General features: G+C 43.7%; 2 protein-coding genes and 1 long non-coding RNA gene across 6 annotated transcripts in view; 2 read left to right on the top strand and 1 right to left on the bottom strand.

Moving 5' to 3' along the window:
- Positions 1-1,761: 1,761 nt before the first annotated feature.
- LOC130392174 (C-type lectin domain family 12 member B) lies at positions 1,762-4,756 on the top strand. 4 transcript variants are annotated; one of them, XM_056602624.1, is made up of 7 exons: positions 1,762-1,918; positions 2,655-2,741; positions 3,067-3,162; positions 3,274-3,567; positions 3,681-3,835; positions 3,988-4,109; positions 4,204-4,756. In XM_056602624.1, exons 1-7 carry the CDS (start codon positions 1,831-1,833, stop codon positions 4,331-4,333), a joined length of 972 nt encoding a protein of 323 aa, XP_056458599.1. In that variant the 5' UTR covers positions 1,762-1,830; the 3' UTR covers positions 4,334-4,756. The 4 variants fall into 4 exon arrangements, with proteins under 4 accessions (XP_056458599.1, XP_056458598.1, XP_056458601.1 ...); XM_056602623.1 differs by having other exon boundaries at positions 2,655-2,750; XM_056602626.1 differs by lacking the exon at positions 3,067-3,162.
- On the bottom strand, positions 3,137-5,711 carry LOC130392175 (uncharacterized). Its single transcript, XR_008896976.1, has 3 exons — positions 5,429-5,711; positions 3,985-4,104; positions 3,137-3,783 (listed from the first exon to the last, which is right to left on the bottom strand). It is a non-coding gene; the product is annotated as an uncharacterized LOC130392175 (long non-coding RNA).
- Positions 5,712-7,547: 1,836 nt separating this feature from the next.
- The window catches only part of capn7 (calpain 7), a 13,664-nt gene continuing 3,795 nt past the window's right edge, over positions 7,548-17,416 (top strand). Inside the window, exons 1-20 of the mRNA XM_056601711.1 lie at positions 7,548-7,911; positions 8,276-8,384; positions 8,534-8,691; positions 8,948-9,015; positions 9,415-9,633; positions 9,984-10,070; positions 10,459-10,585; positions 10,762-10,847; positions 10,950-11,043; positions 11,334-11,480; positions 11,801-11,907; positions 12,099-12,219; positions 13,047-13,191; positions 13,805-13,904; positions 14,208-14,343; positions 14,697-14,772; positions 15,737-15,882; positions 16,296-16,358; positions 16,840-16,970; positions 17,102-17,194. Of these exons, the coding sequence (XP_056457686.1) occupies positions 7,810-7,911; positions 8,276-8,384; positions 8,534-8,691; positions 8,948-9,015; positions 9,415-9,633; positions 9,984-10,070; positions 10,459-10,585; positions 10,762-10,847; positions 10,950-11,043; positions 11,334-11,480; positions 11,801-11,907; positions 12,099-12,219; positions 13,047-13,191; positions 13,805-13,904; positions 14,208-14,343; positions 14,697-14,772; positions 15,737-15,882; positions 16,296-16,358; positions 16,840-16,970; positions 17,102-17,194 (2,315 nt within the window). The 5' untranslated portion in view covers positions 7,548-7,809. The remainder of the gene's footprint in view (positions 7,912-8,275; positions 8,385-8,533; positions 8,692-8,947; positions 9,016-9,414; positions 9,634-9,983; positions 10,071-10,458; positions 10,586-10,761; positions 10,848-10,949; positions 11,044-11,333; positions 11,481-11,800; positions 11,908-12,098; positions 12,220-13,046; positions 13,192-13,804; positions 13,905-14,207; positions 14,344-14,696; positions 14,773-15,736; positions 15,883-16,295; positions 16,359-16,839; positions 16,971-17,101; positions 17,195-17,416) is intronic.

Here is a 17,416-nt window from a genome sequence, read left to right as displayed (position 1 = left end):
GCACATGGACAGCTAGAACGACTAGGAAGGGATAGATTGATACAAGGAAGGGAGATTGGTTAGGTGGATGGGCGTGTGTTAAATGGACAGCAGAGAAAAAGAGAGAGGGAGTGAGGGAGTTGTGTACGGAGATGAGGAGATCGAGGGGAGCAATGTTACAGAGGATTGATCTAAAAAAGGAGAGGAAGGAGGAGAAGGAGGATAGAGGACAGAAAGGTGAGAGCGCGCGAGAGAGAGAGAGAGAGAGAGAGAGAGAGAGAGAGAGTGAGAGAGAGAGTGAGAGAGAAAGAGAGACACAGAGAGAGAGGAGGGGGGGAAGAGGAGAGGGAGGATATAGGATTGAGGGGAGAGAGAGTGAGAAAGAGAGAGGGAGAGAAAGGAATGAGGAGAGGGAGGATATGAAATTGAGGGGAGAGAGAGAGAGAGAGAGAGAGAGAGAGAGAGAGAGAGAGAGAGAGAGAGAGAGAGAGAGAGAGAGAGAGAGGAGGGGGGGAAGAGGGAGAGAGGAATGAGGAGAGGGAGGATATAGGATTGAGGAGAGAGAGAGAGAGAGAGAGAGAGAGAGAGAGAGAGAGAGAGAGAGAGAGAGAGAGAGAGAGGCGATTTGGACGGGAAAGGGACAGATGAAGATGAAGAGAGGGGTGCGTTGGAGGGAGGGAGATAATCATCAGTACAATGGCAGTGATGTCATTTTACAGTTTAACTCGTTGGCTGAGAGGTGGGTGCAAGCCTGAATAGGAGGGCTTAGGACCAGGGCCGTTGCTACGATTCCTGGGCCCCTAGACAAGATTTACTGATGGGCCCCCCTGCGCTGAATTGTTGACGGGGGGACGGGGGGGGGGGGGGGTGTAAGGAGCAATTGTTGACGGGGGGGGGGGGGGTGTAAGGAGCAATTGTTGACGAGGGGGGGGGGGGGGGGGGGGCGCTATGGTAGTACTATGGGCTGGTAGTAAAATAAAAAATAAAAAAAAATTTTTTTTTTTTGTGGGCCCCCCCCTGGGCTGTGGGCCCCTAGAATCGTCATCACCTTTCACCCCTTATCGACGGCCCTGCTTAGGACCCACGAGGTTCCCTAACTGTGGTGGTACGCAAGGCAACCCCTAGTGGAATGCTATGGCTATTGCAGACATTCATTAAAACCATAAATATAAAAAATAAATATGGCATTATAAAGATAACAATGTTCTCCGTTTTTGGATGTTGTAAATAAGAATAGTATATGCTGCCACCACGTTCAGCTTGATAGTACATCTAAATAATCATACAAATGCACGCATTGGAGAAATTATGATTGGTGCTTAAATAATACATTAGCGATGCAGGCCCATTTCACTGGTTGTATCCTTGGAATTTTGCCTTTGTTTGTGTTATTGGCAGAAAGCTGAAAGAATATTTATTTTTCATAATTTTTATAACTTACACTAATACAGTGTAACTATAACTTTTGGTAGCCTAAATCATGATTTCTATCATCAGTGCTTTACCTTCTCTGAGCAACCGCAGAATAATAGATGAACAGGTATAGGCCTACCATGTTGTAACACACAGCATGTTTTAGTCATGTCATTTACCAAAAATCCGCATTCTCTATGCACCCTAGACTGAAACTAGTCGGAAATTCCACCCAGGCATGCAGTACACAATGTATCGGAACGCAAGGTAGAGGGATAGGTAAGAGATAAAGGTAAATATTTTCATGAAGAGGAAGTAGTTGCGCCCCTTTGAAACCTAGTTCCACTGCCTCAGTCCACAGTCGTTAACACTGGGGACATCTGCTATCCTGGTCCCTACCGGGTGTAAAATGTATAGGCCTACACACTCGACTGACTGATGGCCAAGGAGACCATAGGGAGAGGAATGGAGGAGGAGGTCCCCTACACTTCGGTGGTGTTTTACTCAAACACTTCTGCATCTAAAGGTATTATATATTTATTAATATTTTTTCAGGCCAACCTAGGTTGGCCATTTAGGTTGGCCAACCTAAATTTGTAAACTACAACGTCTCTGATAAGGCTCAATTAAGTGTTATTGTTAATTGTTAAGGATCCGACTTAGTAAGAAACGTGGTATTATACTACTACCTACTAGCTTTTGTAGGCTATATGGCATAGTACTGAATACTGCTGACAACAACTAACACACGCAAGTGAACCTCTCCACACGCTCTCGTGCCACAACTTATATTTCTCACTAAAACGATTTTGAAGCAAAACTTTTCAATAGAAAACCTTGTGTATAATCGTACGACCCTCGGGCCACGTCAATTTTCCTTCACTGTTGTAAAATGAAAAGTTGATGGCACCTAATGCCGCCAATTAAAAAAAAAGGAACAATAGGCCTACATAAAATGAATGTGGGTTACTAACATTCAAATAACATTCACGTTAAACAAGATACAGATGAAGGATTAGAATTTATGAAACTTGGGAAATGGCTGTAAATAGTCACGTTTATTTTCTTCAAGTAAAGAAATATTAAAGTATAAATAAATGTCTTCATCATGCGTTGGAGACGTAGGGCTAATGGACAACAAAAAAAGGTGCCTCTCAAATCTCCCACTCCCTCCAAGTTAATGCATGGGTATTCCCATGTAAGTATTATCTGAATTAATAAGATTTAAGTCTATTTTATATGGTTACGCTTCGCTGCCACAGGTCTTGATATTCGCCGTCAGGAGGCAGACACTGTGTATGAAGAAGTCAAAGTTCAGAACGGTGCCCTGGAGCAGACGACCCCTGCTGGTGGGAACGGTGAATTGCATGTCACAGCAAATCTGTAGAACATCAGTAGGCCTTGGATTGATTGTTTTTGTCATCATTCAAAAAAACATTTAATACAATTATAGAACTAATAAAACATCAAAAATAAAATTGGGGACGGTCTGGGACAGCCATCTCCAAACCTAATATCTGAACTTCACTGATGAGTTTTATGTAAGTTTTGCAGATGTACTTGGGAGGCACATGGACAGAAGGGGACAGCACCTTTAGGATTTCGGTCTGGATTGTGTCCACAGCGAGAATTAAGAATGTCTCTAATTGTTGTTTCTCATGGTCATTATGACAGATCAGAAACATAGGCCTACTTGTAAGTATGTGGCCTTATGTTTGGGAATCATCTGTGTAATTCTGACATCTCTGCTCATCTCCTATTATTTATTCAGTAAGTGATTACTCTAAATGTGTTGTTACAAATGGATTGATTGATTGGTTGCACTGGAATATTTCCTATTGTGGGTTTGATGATCAATCATTGTTGTGGCTGTTTCTACAGTTTTTAAAGGAAATCATGAGTTGGTAAGTCAATTGCAAGAATTAAAAGAAAACCAAACAACACTGCTGGCATATCAAGACCACCTGGAGGCAGTTGTTGGAAACCTCACATCATCCAATGAAAACCTGGTGAGGAGTCACAGCAACCAGAGCAGAAGCTGTGACGTTTTTATCAACGAAAACCAGGATCTAAAGACAGAGCTAACCGAACTAAAAGAAGCCAATAGGCTCACCGACACCTGTGCTCAGAAGACCATTGACACATACTGCCGCACCAAACAGGGCCAGAGTCCAAGTAAGATTAAACTCATAAATATGCTGATATTTTATTTAGCAATAACACAAATATATTTATATTCCCCACCAACGGCATGTCCTGCGTCTTGCTTTGTCTCTGCTTGTTCTCAGTGTGTAGACCTTGTGAAACTGGATGGGTAAATGGTAATTCCAGCTGCTCTGTGATTGTGGACGATGATGTTGAAGGGAAGACATGGGCTGAAGCCCGGGAGGACTGCAGGGGAAGGAGAGCAGATTTGGTCGTAATAGACAATGAAGAGGAACAGGTAAACATTTTGCTAGCAGGAGAGCAGTCTTTAGAGCAGAGCAGATTAATTAGTCAAAATATCATTATGAGTAAAATACATCTAAATTCACCGTGAAATTATTTTCCTTCAACTGTTAAATCGTTTAATGCATGTATTTTTATGGTCACCAGAATCTCGTCACTTATAACAGCTCCAGTTCTACAAGTGATATTAAGGGCTACTGGCTGGGCCTGTCAGACACGGCTGGGAATGGGACATGGAGCTGGGTAGACGGGACCAACGTGACCCTGAAGTAAGAGAACACATCAAACACTTTGAATCATCGGATCAGTCTACCATCTTCTGACCCAAACACCCCATCTCCTCCTCCCAATACACACTCATAGACTCTGGACCAGTACCAACGACACCACCTCCAGTCCCCGCTGTGCAGTAACACGGGAAACTGGATGGAGTGGTGTGAACTGCACGGCCAAAAACCATTGGATATGTGAAAAGAAGCGGCTCTCTGTTTAGCTCTCACTCCCAGGTCGGGAAGATACACTCTGTTCTAGGCATATGTGTTCATATTTGGCTTTATTTTAGGAGCTTGAAAGAAATCCACTTGGATCTCCACAATTTATGTTTCAATGTTGGCTTTTTAAATGTGTATAGAATGTGCCTTAACCATAAGCATTCACAATGAAACAGACAGCTTTTTTTTGGCGTGTGTATTGGGAAACAATGCTTGTGTCCAAAAATGTTTGCATATTACTCAATATGAATAATTTTGAATATGTTGTATGCTTGGAGATATGTCTCAACGGGTTTATTTTACCTGGCATTCGTTACTTTTCTTTTTTGTCCAATAAAACTATCAATACCATTCTAAAAGTTATTATTGCATGTGTGTACACATCTACTAGTCTACCTCGTCTCTGTAGTGCAGGTGGTAGTATCATCATGTTACAGGTCAGTCTCAATCCCTCTCTGTCTCCTATCTAGTAGAGAATATGTTCTAGCCATGTGTTTAATATTTTTGCTTTGTTTTCGGAGCTGGAAGGAAATCCACTTGAATCTCCATACTTACATTTCACTTTAATATTGACTGTATAAATGTTAACAGATTGTGAATTTAACCCTCAGGATTCAAATGAAACCTGCATCTTCATTACAATTATCAGATTTTTTTAATATCTTTTTTTATTCTATAAGACTGCTGTCCTTTTTTTTTTACAACGAAATCTCCATTCTGGGATCAATGGACATCTTAATTATTGTATTGTATATTTTACAATACAATAACAGTAACTATTTGGCAGATTTCTGTTTCCCTCCTCACCTCACAGACCCAGAGCTACGCCCCTTTATTTGCCCCTTCATTTTCCCAATTAGCCCATATCCATCAGTTAATTACTCCCTGCCCTGCCACACACTATTTAAGCCTCACCTGTGACCACACCCCATTCCTTTGTTCAGAGACACTGAACACCTTGAACTCCTTGTAAACCACACATATCCTACCTTTGCCATTCATCCTATCTTAGCCACACATATCCTACCTTAGCCATAAATCCTACCTTAGACACACACCTTAGCCACACACACATCCTACCTCAACCACAAACCTACCTATAAACTTGGAACTCTGACTGTAGCGATGGCAGTGTGACACTGAAGCTTCGATACGTGTTTCAAACCAACTCCCAAGAAGCACTGCTTCGAAGCTTGCTTCAGAGCAAAAAAAAACACGTGACATGTGACGTCCGAAGCAGCAACTGGTTCGTTGCCTGAATGAATCACTTGACTGGTCCGCGGCTCGGTGGAGAAGCTTTGAGCATAAAAAAAGAAACCGACTCAATCCATAAGGCAGCCTACCTCAATACAAATCTTTGAATGTCTAACCCCATCCCACATAATCACCCCCTAGAGTTACTCAAGCACACCCAACCAACCTTGTCCGAAGCTAGCTGGTCACCGCCTAATTATTTAATGAAAAAAGAAAGCACAATCGATGCTACAATCGTTTACGGGAGTTGTGCATAGTACGATATTTATGTAATAGATCAACGTAAGGTATCGATTAGAGTAGACTAGGGGATAACACACTGACTGTGGAGTGGAGGACCCGGGTTCGAATCCCATTCCTTGGTGGAAAGTTTTTATATGCTGTTTCAATTATATCCTAGCCTACATCAGTTAGCCTATGTAGACAGAAGGCTAGGCATATCCCTTTAAGAACAATTTAGACATCTGTATTTAGATCAATCTTTATTCGTGAAAAGATCATGCTATTAAGTATTTGGGTTTGTGTGTTTGTGCGTCAAATCGTTTTCATAGCAGGGATACGTTGAATCCACTGCAGCCTCGAACTTCGCCAGCAGAGGTCACTGTCACTGAAGCTTCGAGTAATGAACCCATTTTCGAAACATTTGGCTCAACTGGTTCGATGCTTCATAAAAGCTTCATTTGCCCATCACTATCTGACTGGACAAGCCTGTGTTCTCACTGACACCCCCATTGGTCTCAACCCAGCACTTGACATTCCCACAACCTCCTCTTCAGTAACGTCTATTTGAATAGACAACAATCTTAGTATAAGAAAATAAAATAATGTAGGTCAGCACACTGCTGCTCCCTTATGGAAATTCAAAACCTAAATCTACACTCAAAATAGCTAAACTTCTACCTGCTGCTAAGTCTGTGAATTCAATGTGATCGATGTTTGATTGTAAAATATTCTGTATTACAGTTTTTATTGATTGTATGCATACAAAAATTGGAACTATGCACACAATTCTGAAAACTTGAAGCTCATGTATCAACTACAAGACTCCAGACTGCTAAAGTCTAAGCACAATTCCACTGTTTTCACACATCTAGAAATTCTAAATCACATTTTTGCAAAATTCTAAGCACAAACCTCATTCCTTTACCGCACTTGGTTCACCTGGAAACACTGGCCTTCAAAAAGCAACAACTAATTACCAATAAGTCTAATTCACTTCTCAACTGTTCAAACTCAACTGGCAAAACACTTCAATCATGTGTCAGAGCATAAAAGAGGTCTCTGTGAGCTCTACTGTGTTGTAGATATGGTCCTCTGGCCTGATCAGGATCGGAGGCAGGATACAGACTGATTTACATGTAGGATCTGTTTCAGCTCATTTATATTCTTATTCTTATTTTTTGTTGGTACGAAAATCTTTTTATGTCGTCAGTTCAGCTGAACATTTTACTGTATTACAGTAACAAATAATTATTTGCTTTGTAACCTTTTTGTACTTGGTGTCTGTGCACTGATTTTCACATTTTCTTACTGTAGTGTTTTTCATTTACCTATGCAATAACTGTACTGTAATTTGCCAAAATAGGTAACATTGGTGTATTGTCAGAACAATGTTGCCGTATCTATAGGTCTACAATATAACTCTCGGGAGCTGGGATTGTGACTTTAGCCCATTGGAGCTCATTGGATAGACAAATATGCATTGTATCCTATTCTGATACGATTGTATCAATGCAATATTTATACATTTGAGAAATTGAGCTATAGTTTCAGAAAAGGTGTTTAACGATTGCGAAAAACTGTACGTCAGCTGTGTAAAAGCTTTCTATATATGTCCAATGGTAAAAGACATGGGTGTAGGTGCGCTTGATAGGTACCGCTGTAGTTCAGTGGCGTACGCATGCGCGACTATAATCGGTCCCGGAAATGCCATATTTATGACGATTGCCGCGCCCACTCCAAATCCTCACTGCTGTTCTTCCGTCATGTTCCCTATGCTCTCTGTTTATTTACACAGCTTTATTGATTAAACTCGGTCTAACAAACTGATTTGTTAAAACACCCAGAACCGTATGATGTTCTCTGTTTTACAGAAAACATGAGCAACTGTGTTGGAGTTAGAAGCGAAGCTCGTTTTAAGCGTTTTCATCGGTAAACACGTCCAGCCCTCTCGGTGCTAGCCTTGTGGCTCCCCAACACCTTGTCAACAAGTGAGTCCGCCACCATGGACTGCACGGCGCTGGAGCATGACGCCGTCAAGTTCGCCAAGACAGCTGTCACCTGCGACCACAACGGGAAGTATAACGAGGCTGTGTTTTACTACAAGGTGGGTAACGTGACTGTACCATACTACATTTGGGATAGTTTCAAATCCCAAGCTAACACCGTGCGTTACACTTGGACTAGTGGCACTAGCCACTAGTCCGTCTACGTCTGTTGAAATAAGTTGAATTAAGTCTACTGTCATCCGCATTACACAAAGATGATGTTATCGTTTTCTGTGTGCATGGTTGGTTGCAATGTAAAGGACAGTATTGCTTTGAGGCTAATGCCACTTCTGCATAGATTGAGAAGTGGTTGTACTTTCGGGGTAGAAGTTCCTTGTATGCAAGAATAATTTAATTAAATGATGTATATCCAACCATTTACCGCTGTCCATGTGTAATATTTTACACTACGGAAATTTGCAGGAAGCTGCGCAAGCGCTGATCTACGCAGACATGGCTGGGTCTAAACTGGACGGCATCCAGGACAAAGTTAACGAATACCTGGAGAGAGTCCAAGCCCTCCACAATGCTGGTGAGTCGGGCATAATAGACATGTATATTGAATTTTAAGGATGAATAGCTGTTTTGGTTTCCTGCTCTTTGCTGTCAGGTTGACAGCCATTAGACTGAGCATGCAGTTGAGTTCCACATGACGTCTGCTATTGTTTCTTCCTCCAACAGTCCAGGGGCAGAGCATTGACCCACTGAAGAGCCGGCAGCAAGTGGACCTGGAGCGGGCTCACTTCTTGGTGACCCAGGCGTTCCAGGAGGACGAGAAGGGGAACGGCGACGAGGCCATTGAGCTGTACTCCCAGGCTGTGGAGCTGTGCATCCAGACGGTATGCTCTGCTGCATCCCGTTCTTTCTCTGTTCTCTGCACTCCCCCTTGGGTTTTATTGTACTTGGTTACTTGGTTTGCTAGTTACTTTCTGCCCTTTCTCTTACATTCTCTCTCCCTCTCTTTTTCTTTCTGTTCTTTCTCTCTCTCTTGGTTTCTTTTTCTTTCTTTCTTTCTTTCTTTCTTTGTGTCTTCATTTAATGTGTGTGCAAATCAATGACGGTATTGCTCATCCTATTTGCTTGTGCTTGTGACAGTCCAACGAGACCACGGAGCTGACCGTTCAGACCAAGCTGAAGCAGCTGGCTCTCCAGGCCTTGGAGCGGTACGTCAGACATCTGTGTTGTTGTCCTTACTCTCCCAATGCTGCCTTGTGATGTCTACGCAGAATCTCAAGACTGAAACATCTCACAAGTTGACTGAGTCAACTGTGAGTTTATTGTGATGATTATTTTTTTTGCGACACTATTTATTTGTGTGTTGTGTAAGAATCCATGTCCGTTCAAGTAACAGTTTTAGGCCCAATCTCATTTCTTCCCCCTTACCCCTTCCCCTTACCCCTTCATAACAAGGGGGAGGGGTAAGGGGAAGGGGTAAGGGGTAGAAATGGGATTGGGCCTTAACCATTGGCATCAAAGATAAATTCAACCCTTGTCGGCTACTGGCTAGCTCGATGGTTCTCATAGAGCATAAGCCAATGAAGTGTTCCCTTGTGTCCCCTCAGGGCGGAAGGGCTTAAAGAATCCCAGTCCAAATCTTCTACAGCCCAGCCTCAGGTCGCGGCCAAGCCCAGTGGCGGTACCTCTTCGGGAGCTCCCGCACGTCAGTTCTTCCCCCTTGGTCAAGACTTCACCATCCATGATCGGCCACAGCCAATGCGGGCGGTACAGTCCAGTGACCCCCAGGGACAGCGCTATACGTCAGAGGAAATCGAGGTGCTCAGGTGAGCCAGCTCCAGACTACATAGAAATCACAGGGATACGGCCTGGTTTAGGAATTAAGACATTGGGTCATGACTACAAACTGGTAGGTTCGGACTACAGATTACGGGTTTAGGATTAAAACCTGTAACAAACGAATTTATTACTACAGACTATGAGGTTTATTCAAGTCAGTTTTGAAAGTCAAGTGTGAAACTATAGGATTATACAGTGTTTTTTTCTTATATGTATATATAATTTCTTTCTTAAAAACCTTTTTATTACGGCTCAAATTCAATATGTTAAATTGTGTGAAAGCAAGTGTACCCCTCCATGCATCCCTAATACTGTTGCTCCCCTAATATAATTTCAGGAGTACGTCAACAATCAACGGCATGGCCTACGTGCCCTTTATGAGCGTGGATCTGAGAGAGCGGTTTGCCTTCCCTGTTCCCTTCTCGTGAGTCCTCTTACCACTACACTACTTTTGCCCACATGGGAGATTCAGGTGTCGCACCAGCAGAATCACGGGACAGTAAAAACTTAAAATATGTTCTCATCAATTTTTTTAATGTACTGAGGACTACATATTGCTGTATAATGCAGTAGTTTCGATACTACACTAGTTGAGTTTGCAGAATGGCATCGTTCTGTTGTGGTTAATCTGCACACCCGTTTCATTTCCTCTGTAGCACATAAAACATAACCAGTGTGTGTGAGAGAGAGAATATGTATGACTTGTATAAGCAAGAAATATGTTTACAGACAGATTGTTTATCTTTCCCATTCTGTTTACCCAAACATAGCACAATGAACTGTATAAAGGAAACTGTTTGTTTTAAACCCAGGGACAAGACAGGCAAGTTGGCACTGTCTCCCAAGCAAAAAGCCATCTTCTCTCGCTGGGTGCGGCCGGACGAGATCTGCAACAGCCCCACCATGATCCTGTCTGTGTCCAGCTTCAGCATCAAGCAGGTGGGCTAATGATCTGTGAAGTGATCAAGTGATCTAGTTCCTGCGTGAAAGGATCTAGTTCCTGTGTGAAGGGATCTAGTTCCTGTGTGAAGGGGTCTAGTTCCTGTGTGAAGTGATCGAGTTCCTGTGTGAAGTGATCTAGTTCCTGTGTGAAGTGATCATGTTCCTGTATGCAGACTGTGGTGTCTGACTGTTCCTTTGTGGCGTCGTTGGCCATCAGTGCTGCCTACGAGAGGCGCTACAACAAGAAGCTCATCACCAGGTATCTCCCCTACCCTGCTTTCAATTGTGCTGTTCGGTTGTGAATTCTATTCATGATTGCTTTGTTGTTTCTTAACGATTGTGTGCGTGTGCATTCTCCCAGCATCATCTACCCCCAGAACAGACGAGGTGAGCCAGAGTACAACCCCTGTGGGAAGTACATGGTCAAGCTCCACATCAACGGCGTTCCTCGGAAGGTAATATCCTGAACAGTAAGATAGAATATACTGCATTCTAGCCAAAGATGTTTATTTTGACGACGACACCAGGTTACACATCTGCATTATGGCTGGATCCAATGATAAGAACGCGACGGTTTGCACTTGATATCAGTTTTTCAGATTGCTTGATATGTTGACGGAATTTCCCCATTGCCCATGATGTGTTTGATGGAAACCATGCACAAGCCGAGTAAAGCTTGGATGAACTTCCCGTCAGGTGATCAACCGGTACCTCCTACCACATGATAACTGGTATTTCCTGTCAGGTGATCATCGATGACTTCCTGCCGGTGGATCGTAACGGGGAGCTGCTCTGCTCCTACTCCAGCAACAGGAGCGAGCTGTGGGTCTCCCTCATCGAGAAGGCCTACATGAAGGTGATGGGAGGCTACGACTTTCCAGGGTCCAACTCGGTAAGCAGACCGTCTCTCTCTGTTACGTGCTACATATTTTTTTCGGGTTAATGGTTTGTTTACTCAACCACGATATATAGCATGTGGAGGTTTGATTCTGGCCTGCGGTTCTGTGACTAATTCACTAAATGCCTAATTCACTCCCCTACTATTTAGTGATTTAACTATTTGTCTCAAGCTATTTAGTGACATGTCATTCAAGAGCAGGTAAGGGGCTAGGGCATCTTGCTCTGAGATGCCTCAAAGGTAGACCGTGGACATTGGGAGTATGCCATCAGTGTACCTGACGGTCTTCTGTGTCCTCTTCCATCTTTCTCCAGAACATTGATCTGCACGCGCTCACTGGCTGGATCCCGGAGCGCATTGCCATGCACTCTGACAATCACTCGTTCATTAAGGACGACACCTTCCGCATGCTTTACTCAAGGTGAGGGTATACTCCTACATCTCAATGCCTCTCCTCTTTTCCTTACCTACATCTTCATTTGTTTCTTTACATATGTTCTTCTTTCTTTCTTTCCTTTTATTTATCCCTGCTTCTTTCCATTTCCATTCTCCATTTATCTTTTATGTCTCCTATTACTGTCCCTCTCCATTCTTTCTCATTACCTCTCACAGGTTTCACAGGGGAGATGTCCTCATCACCACGGCAACGGGAGTGATGACAGAGGAGGAGGGAGACAAGTGGGGGCTGGTGCCCACACACGCCTACGCTGTCCTTGACATCCGAGACCACAAGGTTGGCATACTGTGCTTAGGAGAGTGACCACTTCACACTCTACTTTCCAACAAAACATTTAAACCTGCACTATGTTGCTGGTTTCTGCTGTAGCTACAGTTATAACTCTTATTATTTTCAGTTGACTAGAATAAAACAAATTATTTTCAAATTCCATGGATTGATTCTTTAGAAATGTTCTAATAGCTGCAATAGAAATGTAACATAGTGCCAGATTAATGAATTATAATGCATCCCAAAAAATATCTATATTATATATCTTTGCCAAGTTTTGAAAATGTATGTAACTGATTATATCTAAATGGGTGCATGATTTTTCTTTGGACACTAATTAAGTTGCAGTGTGTTTTATTGCCAAATAGTCTCTCACCTGGGTAGGTGGAAAGAAAAGCTTCCTGAATTAAAATAAACAAATAACATTATGCTGGCTGTACAGCTGTATGACGTGAAGTAGATATCTCGGCTAGCTGGGTGGAGTGACTGGGAGGGGTTTTGGCAGTGTTGATAATAAGATTCTTGCACACAAAGAGAGAGGTATCGGCTGGCCAGCATTTTTTATGTCCAGGTTATTTTAAGCTGCGAGCTAGCTGAAATTACACATTTCAATGTAGACTAATATTTGTTTAATAAATGACAGCAGTTTCAAAAAGGGTTTCTTCATAATTTTCAAGAGCAAAAAGCTGTTCCTAGTGTTCAACCCAATAACCATGAACTCCCTAAAAAAACGTGTGTTCTGGAGTTCCTGGCTCTCCTATGTGACCCTGGTTGGGGTCCTGGTGCTGATCCTGGATGTGGTCCTGGTGCTGATCCTGGTTGTGGTTGTGCAGGGGAGGCGTTTCCTCCAACTGAAGAACCCCTGGAGCCACTTGAGATGGAAGGGCCGCTTCAGTGAGCGGGACGAGAAGAACTGGACCCCAGAGCTCCTCAAGTACCTCAACTTTGACCCCAAGACGGCCCAGAAGTTTGACAACGGTATGAAGATTTATACATTTATGTCTACTACTCATTAATATGTCAACTACTCATTATGTATCATATTGTCTATCTATCAACGTATTATCTGCATGTTTTGGGTTTTCAATTATAGTATTTTCTATCTCTTTTTAATTAATTTGTACTTACCCTCAAAGGGCTGACCACTTATAGTCGACTAGACAACATATTAGAGCCCGACCGATCTGTATCGGTTCGCTGATTTTTTTATCGGCCGATTTTGGATTATCCAGATAATTCAGTATGGCCGTATATATGTGCCGATATGCACCGCATCTTTTACTCCCTAAAATCTAGTATCGATCGTGCTCTAACATATTAGTCACTGGGCTGTTGACCGATTACAGTTTGTGAATGTCGAGTAGTCACATTCTTTGCTATGATAAGCAGGTGGTGTTATTGTTATTATTCTCTCCCAAGGGTACTTTTTTGTCCACATTTACTGTCTGGCACGGGTAAGAGGAGTTCTACCGTGTTCGACTGGTTTTACAATAATGAATGCCGGCCAGGAAGTTCCAGCCATCAAAATTGAAAGCAAAACAAGTAGCAGCATAGCGCTACGGTATGTTGTATTATGTCTGTGATTGCCAAGGTGTCTTCTGGATTGCATGGGAGGACCTTTGCCAGTACTTTGATGTCATCTACCTGAGTTGGAGCCCCGCCCTGTTCAAGGAATCCTCCTGCATTCACAGGTATCCAATTTCCCTCTTCCTGGTTCACTGTCTGTCTGCAATGGCAGTTGTAGACCAGTTTATAGGCCAGTTCTAAAAAATATATATACATTCAAGCTTTACATTTTTGTGGGGCCACAGCGGGAAAGCTTGTCTTAAGGGGGAACCTGCCCCCTAAGATCTGCCAGGGTCTGTTTGTCTCTTTTTTTTGTTACTCTCTCTATCTCTGTCTGTCTCTGTCTCTGGTCTACCTCTGTCTCTTGTGTAACATCCAGAGAGGCTCCTGCTGATGTGTGTGTCTGTTTTGTGCTTGCCGTATTGCAGCAGCTGGGATGCGAAACAGGGTCCAGCGAAGGATGCGTACAGCCTAGCCAACAACCCCCAGTACAGACTAGAGGTGCAGTGTCCAGCAGGGGGCGCTGCTGTTTGGGTTCTTCTCACCAGGCACATCACTGACAAGGTATGCTTCCCATGCCTCGAGGAACCATCACCCTAATCTCATTTTATTGAGACCTAATTGAGATTTGCGTGTCACATCAATTATTTTAACACAAAACCCTTAAACTACTTATGTGTTTCATTGTAGGGCTATGGATTGATCCTGGTCCAAAATTAAATTTAAATGCTGATGGTTTTAGATGTAAATTTGGACTCAGTTCTACTCAATTTGCCCCCCCTGATAGTGACCGCCTGAACATCAATATAACCACGGCACCGAATGGCAAGGGCATTTTTAAGATTCAGATTGTGCCGGGAAGGGCTTGCTAAAAATGCGTCCCTTCAACGCCAATGAAATTGTTTTGTTTTGTCTAGGATGACTTTGCACAAAACCGGGAATTCATCACCCTTGTGGTCTACAAGACAGATGGCAGGAAGGTGTACTACCCAGGTAGGTGTTTATCTCAGCCCACAGAACGAAGCCTTCTCTCTCGCTGTCACGGCTCCCTCAGACTAGACACCCTTTCCTTTACTACCTTTCCTGTTCCTCTCTTTTTCTCGTCTCGACACAGTACACTTTATATCTGACCCTTTAACTCATTACTCGTTGGGTTGGGGTAATGAGTTGGATCAGAATGAGTGAGGTCGATATCCGGGGGTCCGATCCTCCAGTGATACATGGATATTTTTTCCCATCTATTTAAAAATAGCTTTGCTTTCTCTGGCGTCTGACTCAGTGCACCCGTCGGTTGTGGTCCACTCCACTGAACACGGAGGGCTGTGCTCTGATAGGTCGGCATGTGGGTGCTGACTCACTCTTTCGCTAGAGCCCTCCTCGGGGCGTCCAGGACGGGTTGCCGGTTGCCACGCTACAGAGCCCGACAGCTATGACGGCCTGTGTTGGGGCTTTGATTCAATATAGATGGGATTCCATCCGTTTTCAAATTATTTCTGCCACCTAAACACACAACAGCTGCAACTATGTTGTAGGCCCTCGCTCTGTTAAACACGACACCATCAGCTGCGGAGGAGGAGCAAAACATCTTATGTGTTTGTACCACATGTCTATTTAGCGAAAGCAGGAGATTCATGCTATTGTTTAATCAAATATAATGTAGCACTTCATAAAAACAACCGGCATTAACAAACTAAAGACTCATCGGAAATTGGGTCTGTGTGGCATGTACCTACTCTGCAAATAATTATATTTATAGAGATATAGAGTTATAGAGTTCAGCATACAGCAGTTGTGTTCTATTTTATTTGTCTACCTCTGGTCTCTGTGTGTGCAAACCCCCGTCTGCTGCTTGTTATAGACCATAGACATCCCTCCCCCCCCCCCCCCACCAGCATCACTAGGATCTCCTGGTTCTCTGAATAAGAGGATGTTTTGTCTCCGTTGTGCCCCCCCGCAGCGGACCCCCCGCCCTTCATCGACGGTATCCGCATCAACAGCCCCCACTACCTGACCAAGATCAAGCTGACCTCGGCTGGCACCCACACCTTCACCCTGGTGGTCTCCCAGTACGAGAAGCAGAACACCATTAACTACACCCTGCGGGTGAGAGGCGTCTTCGCAGCGATGCGCTCATTCATGTTTATTGATCTTCTGTACCATTCAAATCGGATGTTTCCATTTTTAATTCACAGTTCCATGCACATTTGATTCTTTTAAATCTTGCTGTACAATTCACAGGATTAGATCTATGCATGGAAAGTCTGATAAACACACATTGTATGTATTTGATTGATGAATACTGTGATGATGAATATAAAAATGCTATTTGAGTATCTCTTCGATATCGACTATCACTTAGATCCCTTCATTTTCTGAGCCGTCGGTGGATCGGGTGTTGTACTGTAGATCCACATAGTTGTCATATTATCATCTTTTAATTCTCAACCCTAAACCTCACATGACGATGAAAGGCTCTTAACCTCATGGACTTACCACCGTGTCGCTGTCTCCAACAGGTGTACTCGGGCTGCAAGTTCTCCTACACCAAGATCCCGACCCCCTTCACCCATACCAAGAGGGTAGGCTGCATTTGCCATAAATATACAGCGTCATACACTAGCTCACTCACAGTCTCCCTCTGACTGCTGTACAATATGCATGGAAAATTTGCCGGCAGGACAATCTAAACCGAATGCTTATAGTAACTTTGGTAGTGTGGAGTTGTACCGGACTTCCAGTTCTTTCGTTGTGTGTTTTATTCTCCGTTGACACCGCCTACGCCTCCGAGTGACAAGGATCATTACTCATGAACCTTTTTAAATGAAGACTCAAATAGTCACTCTGCCCGCCCCTTCATCTATACTGATGTTACGTTTAGAAAATGCATTGTGGAGCCAGGGTAGATGGTCACTCAACCCTCTAGGGACTTCTCAAGTGGGCGTGTCCAACCAGATACATGATTGATGGATCAAGCCATCAGTGGGTACGCTCTGCCGGGCAGACCGACAGGTTTATATATCATCGTACAGCATGTGTGATGGAGCTGATGTGGACTTCCAGGTGACGGGCCAGTGGAAGGGCGCCAGCGCGGGGGGTTGTGGGAACTACAAGGACTCGTACAAACACAACCCCATCTACCAGTTCAACCTGGAGCGGGCCGGCCCGCTGCTGGTCGAGCTCCGCGGTCAGAGGTGGGTCTCACACACACACATGCACACGCACGCGCGCACATGCGCACTCATACATACATGCACCTCCATCACCAGTGTGAGAGATGCGAACATCAAGTAGTTGATGCGCTCTCCCTCCTGCCTTCCTCCAGACAGTACAGCGTAGGGTTCGAGGTGGTCACCGTGTCCACGGTCGGGGAACCTGGCCCAGCAGGCTTCCAGAAGAGGGCCAGTGGAGACTACAGGTACACATACACTCGCCCGTCCAGCAGTGGTGGAAATGGGTTTTCCCAGCACACAGCTGTAGAATGTACATCTGTTTTTGTTTTTATACACATCATAGCCTGTGACATGATAACATGTGTCCTCGATCACATCTTCTTTGTCTTTTATTGCTTCCTGTAATTTATGCTATCCCTCAATCGCTTATTTATAATCTCTCTCTGTCTCTCTCTGTCTCTCTTTCT

The sequence above is a fragment of the Gadus chalcogrammus genome, chromosome 11 (assembly GCF_026213295.1).
Source record: "Gadus chalcogrammus isolate NIFS_2021 chromosome 11, NIFS_Gcha_1.0, whole genome shotgun sequence".
Classification (NCBI taxonomy): domain Eukaryota; kingdom Metazoa; phylum Chordata; class Actinopteri; order Gadiformes; family Gadidae; genus Gadus; species Gadus chalcogrammus.
Note: the sequence above shows the minus strand (reverse complement) of the source record. Positions and strands in the feature narration are given on the sequence as shown.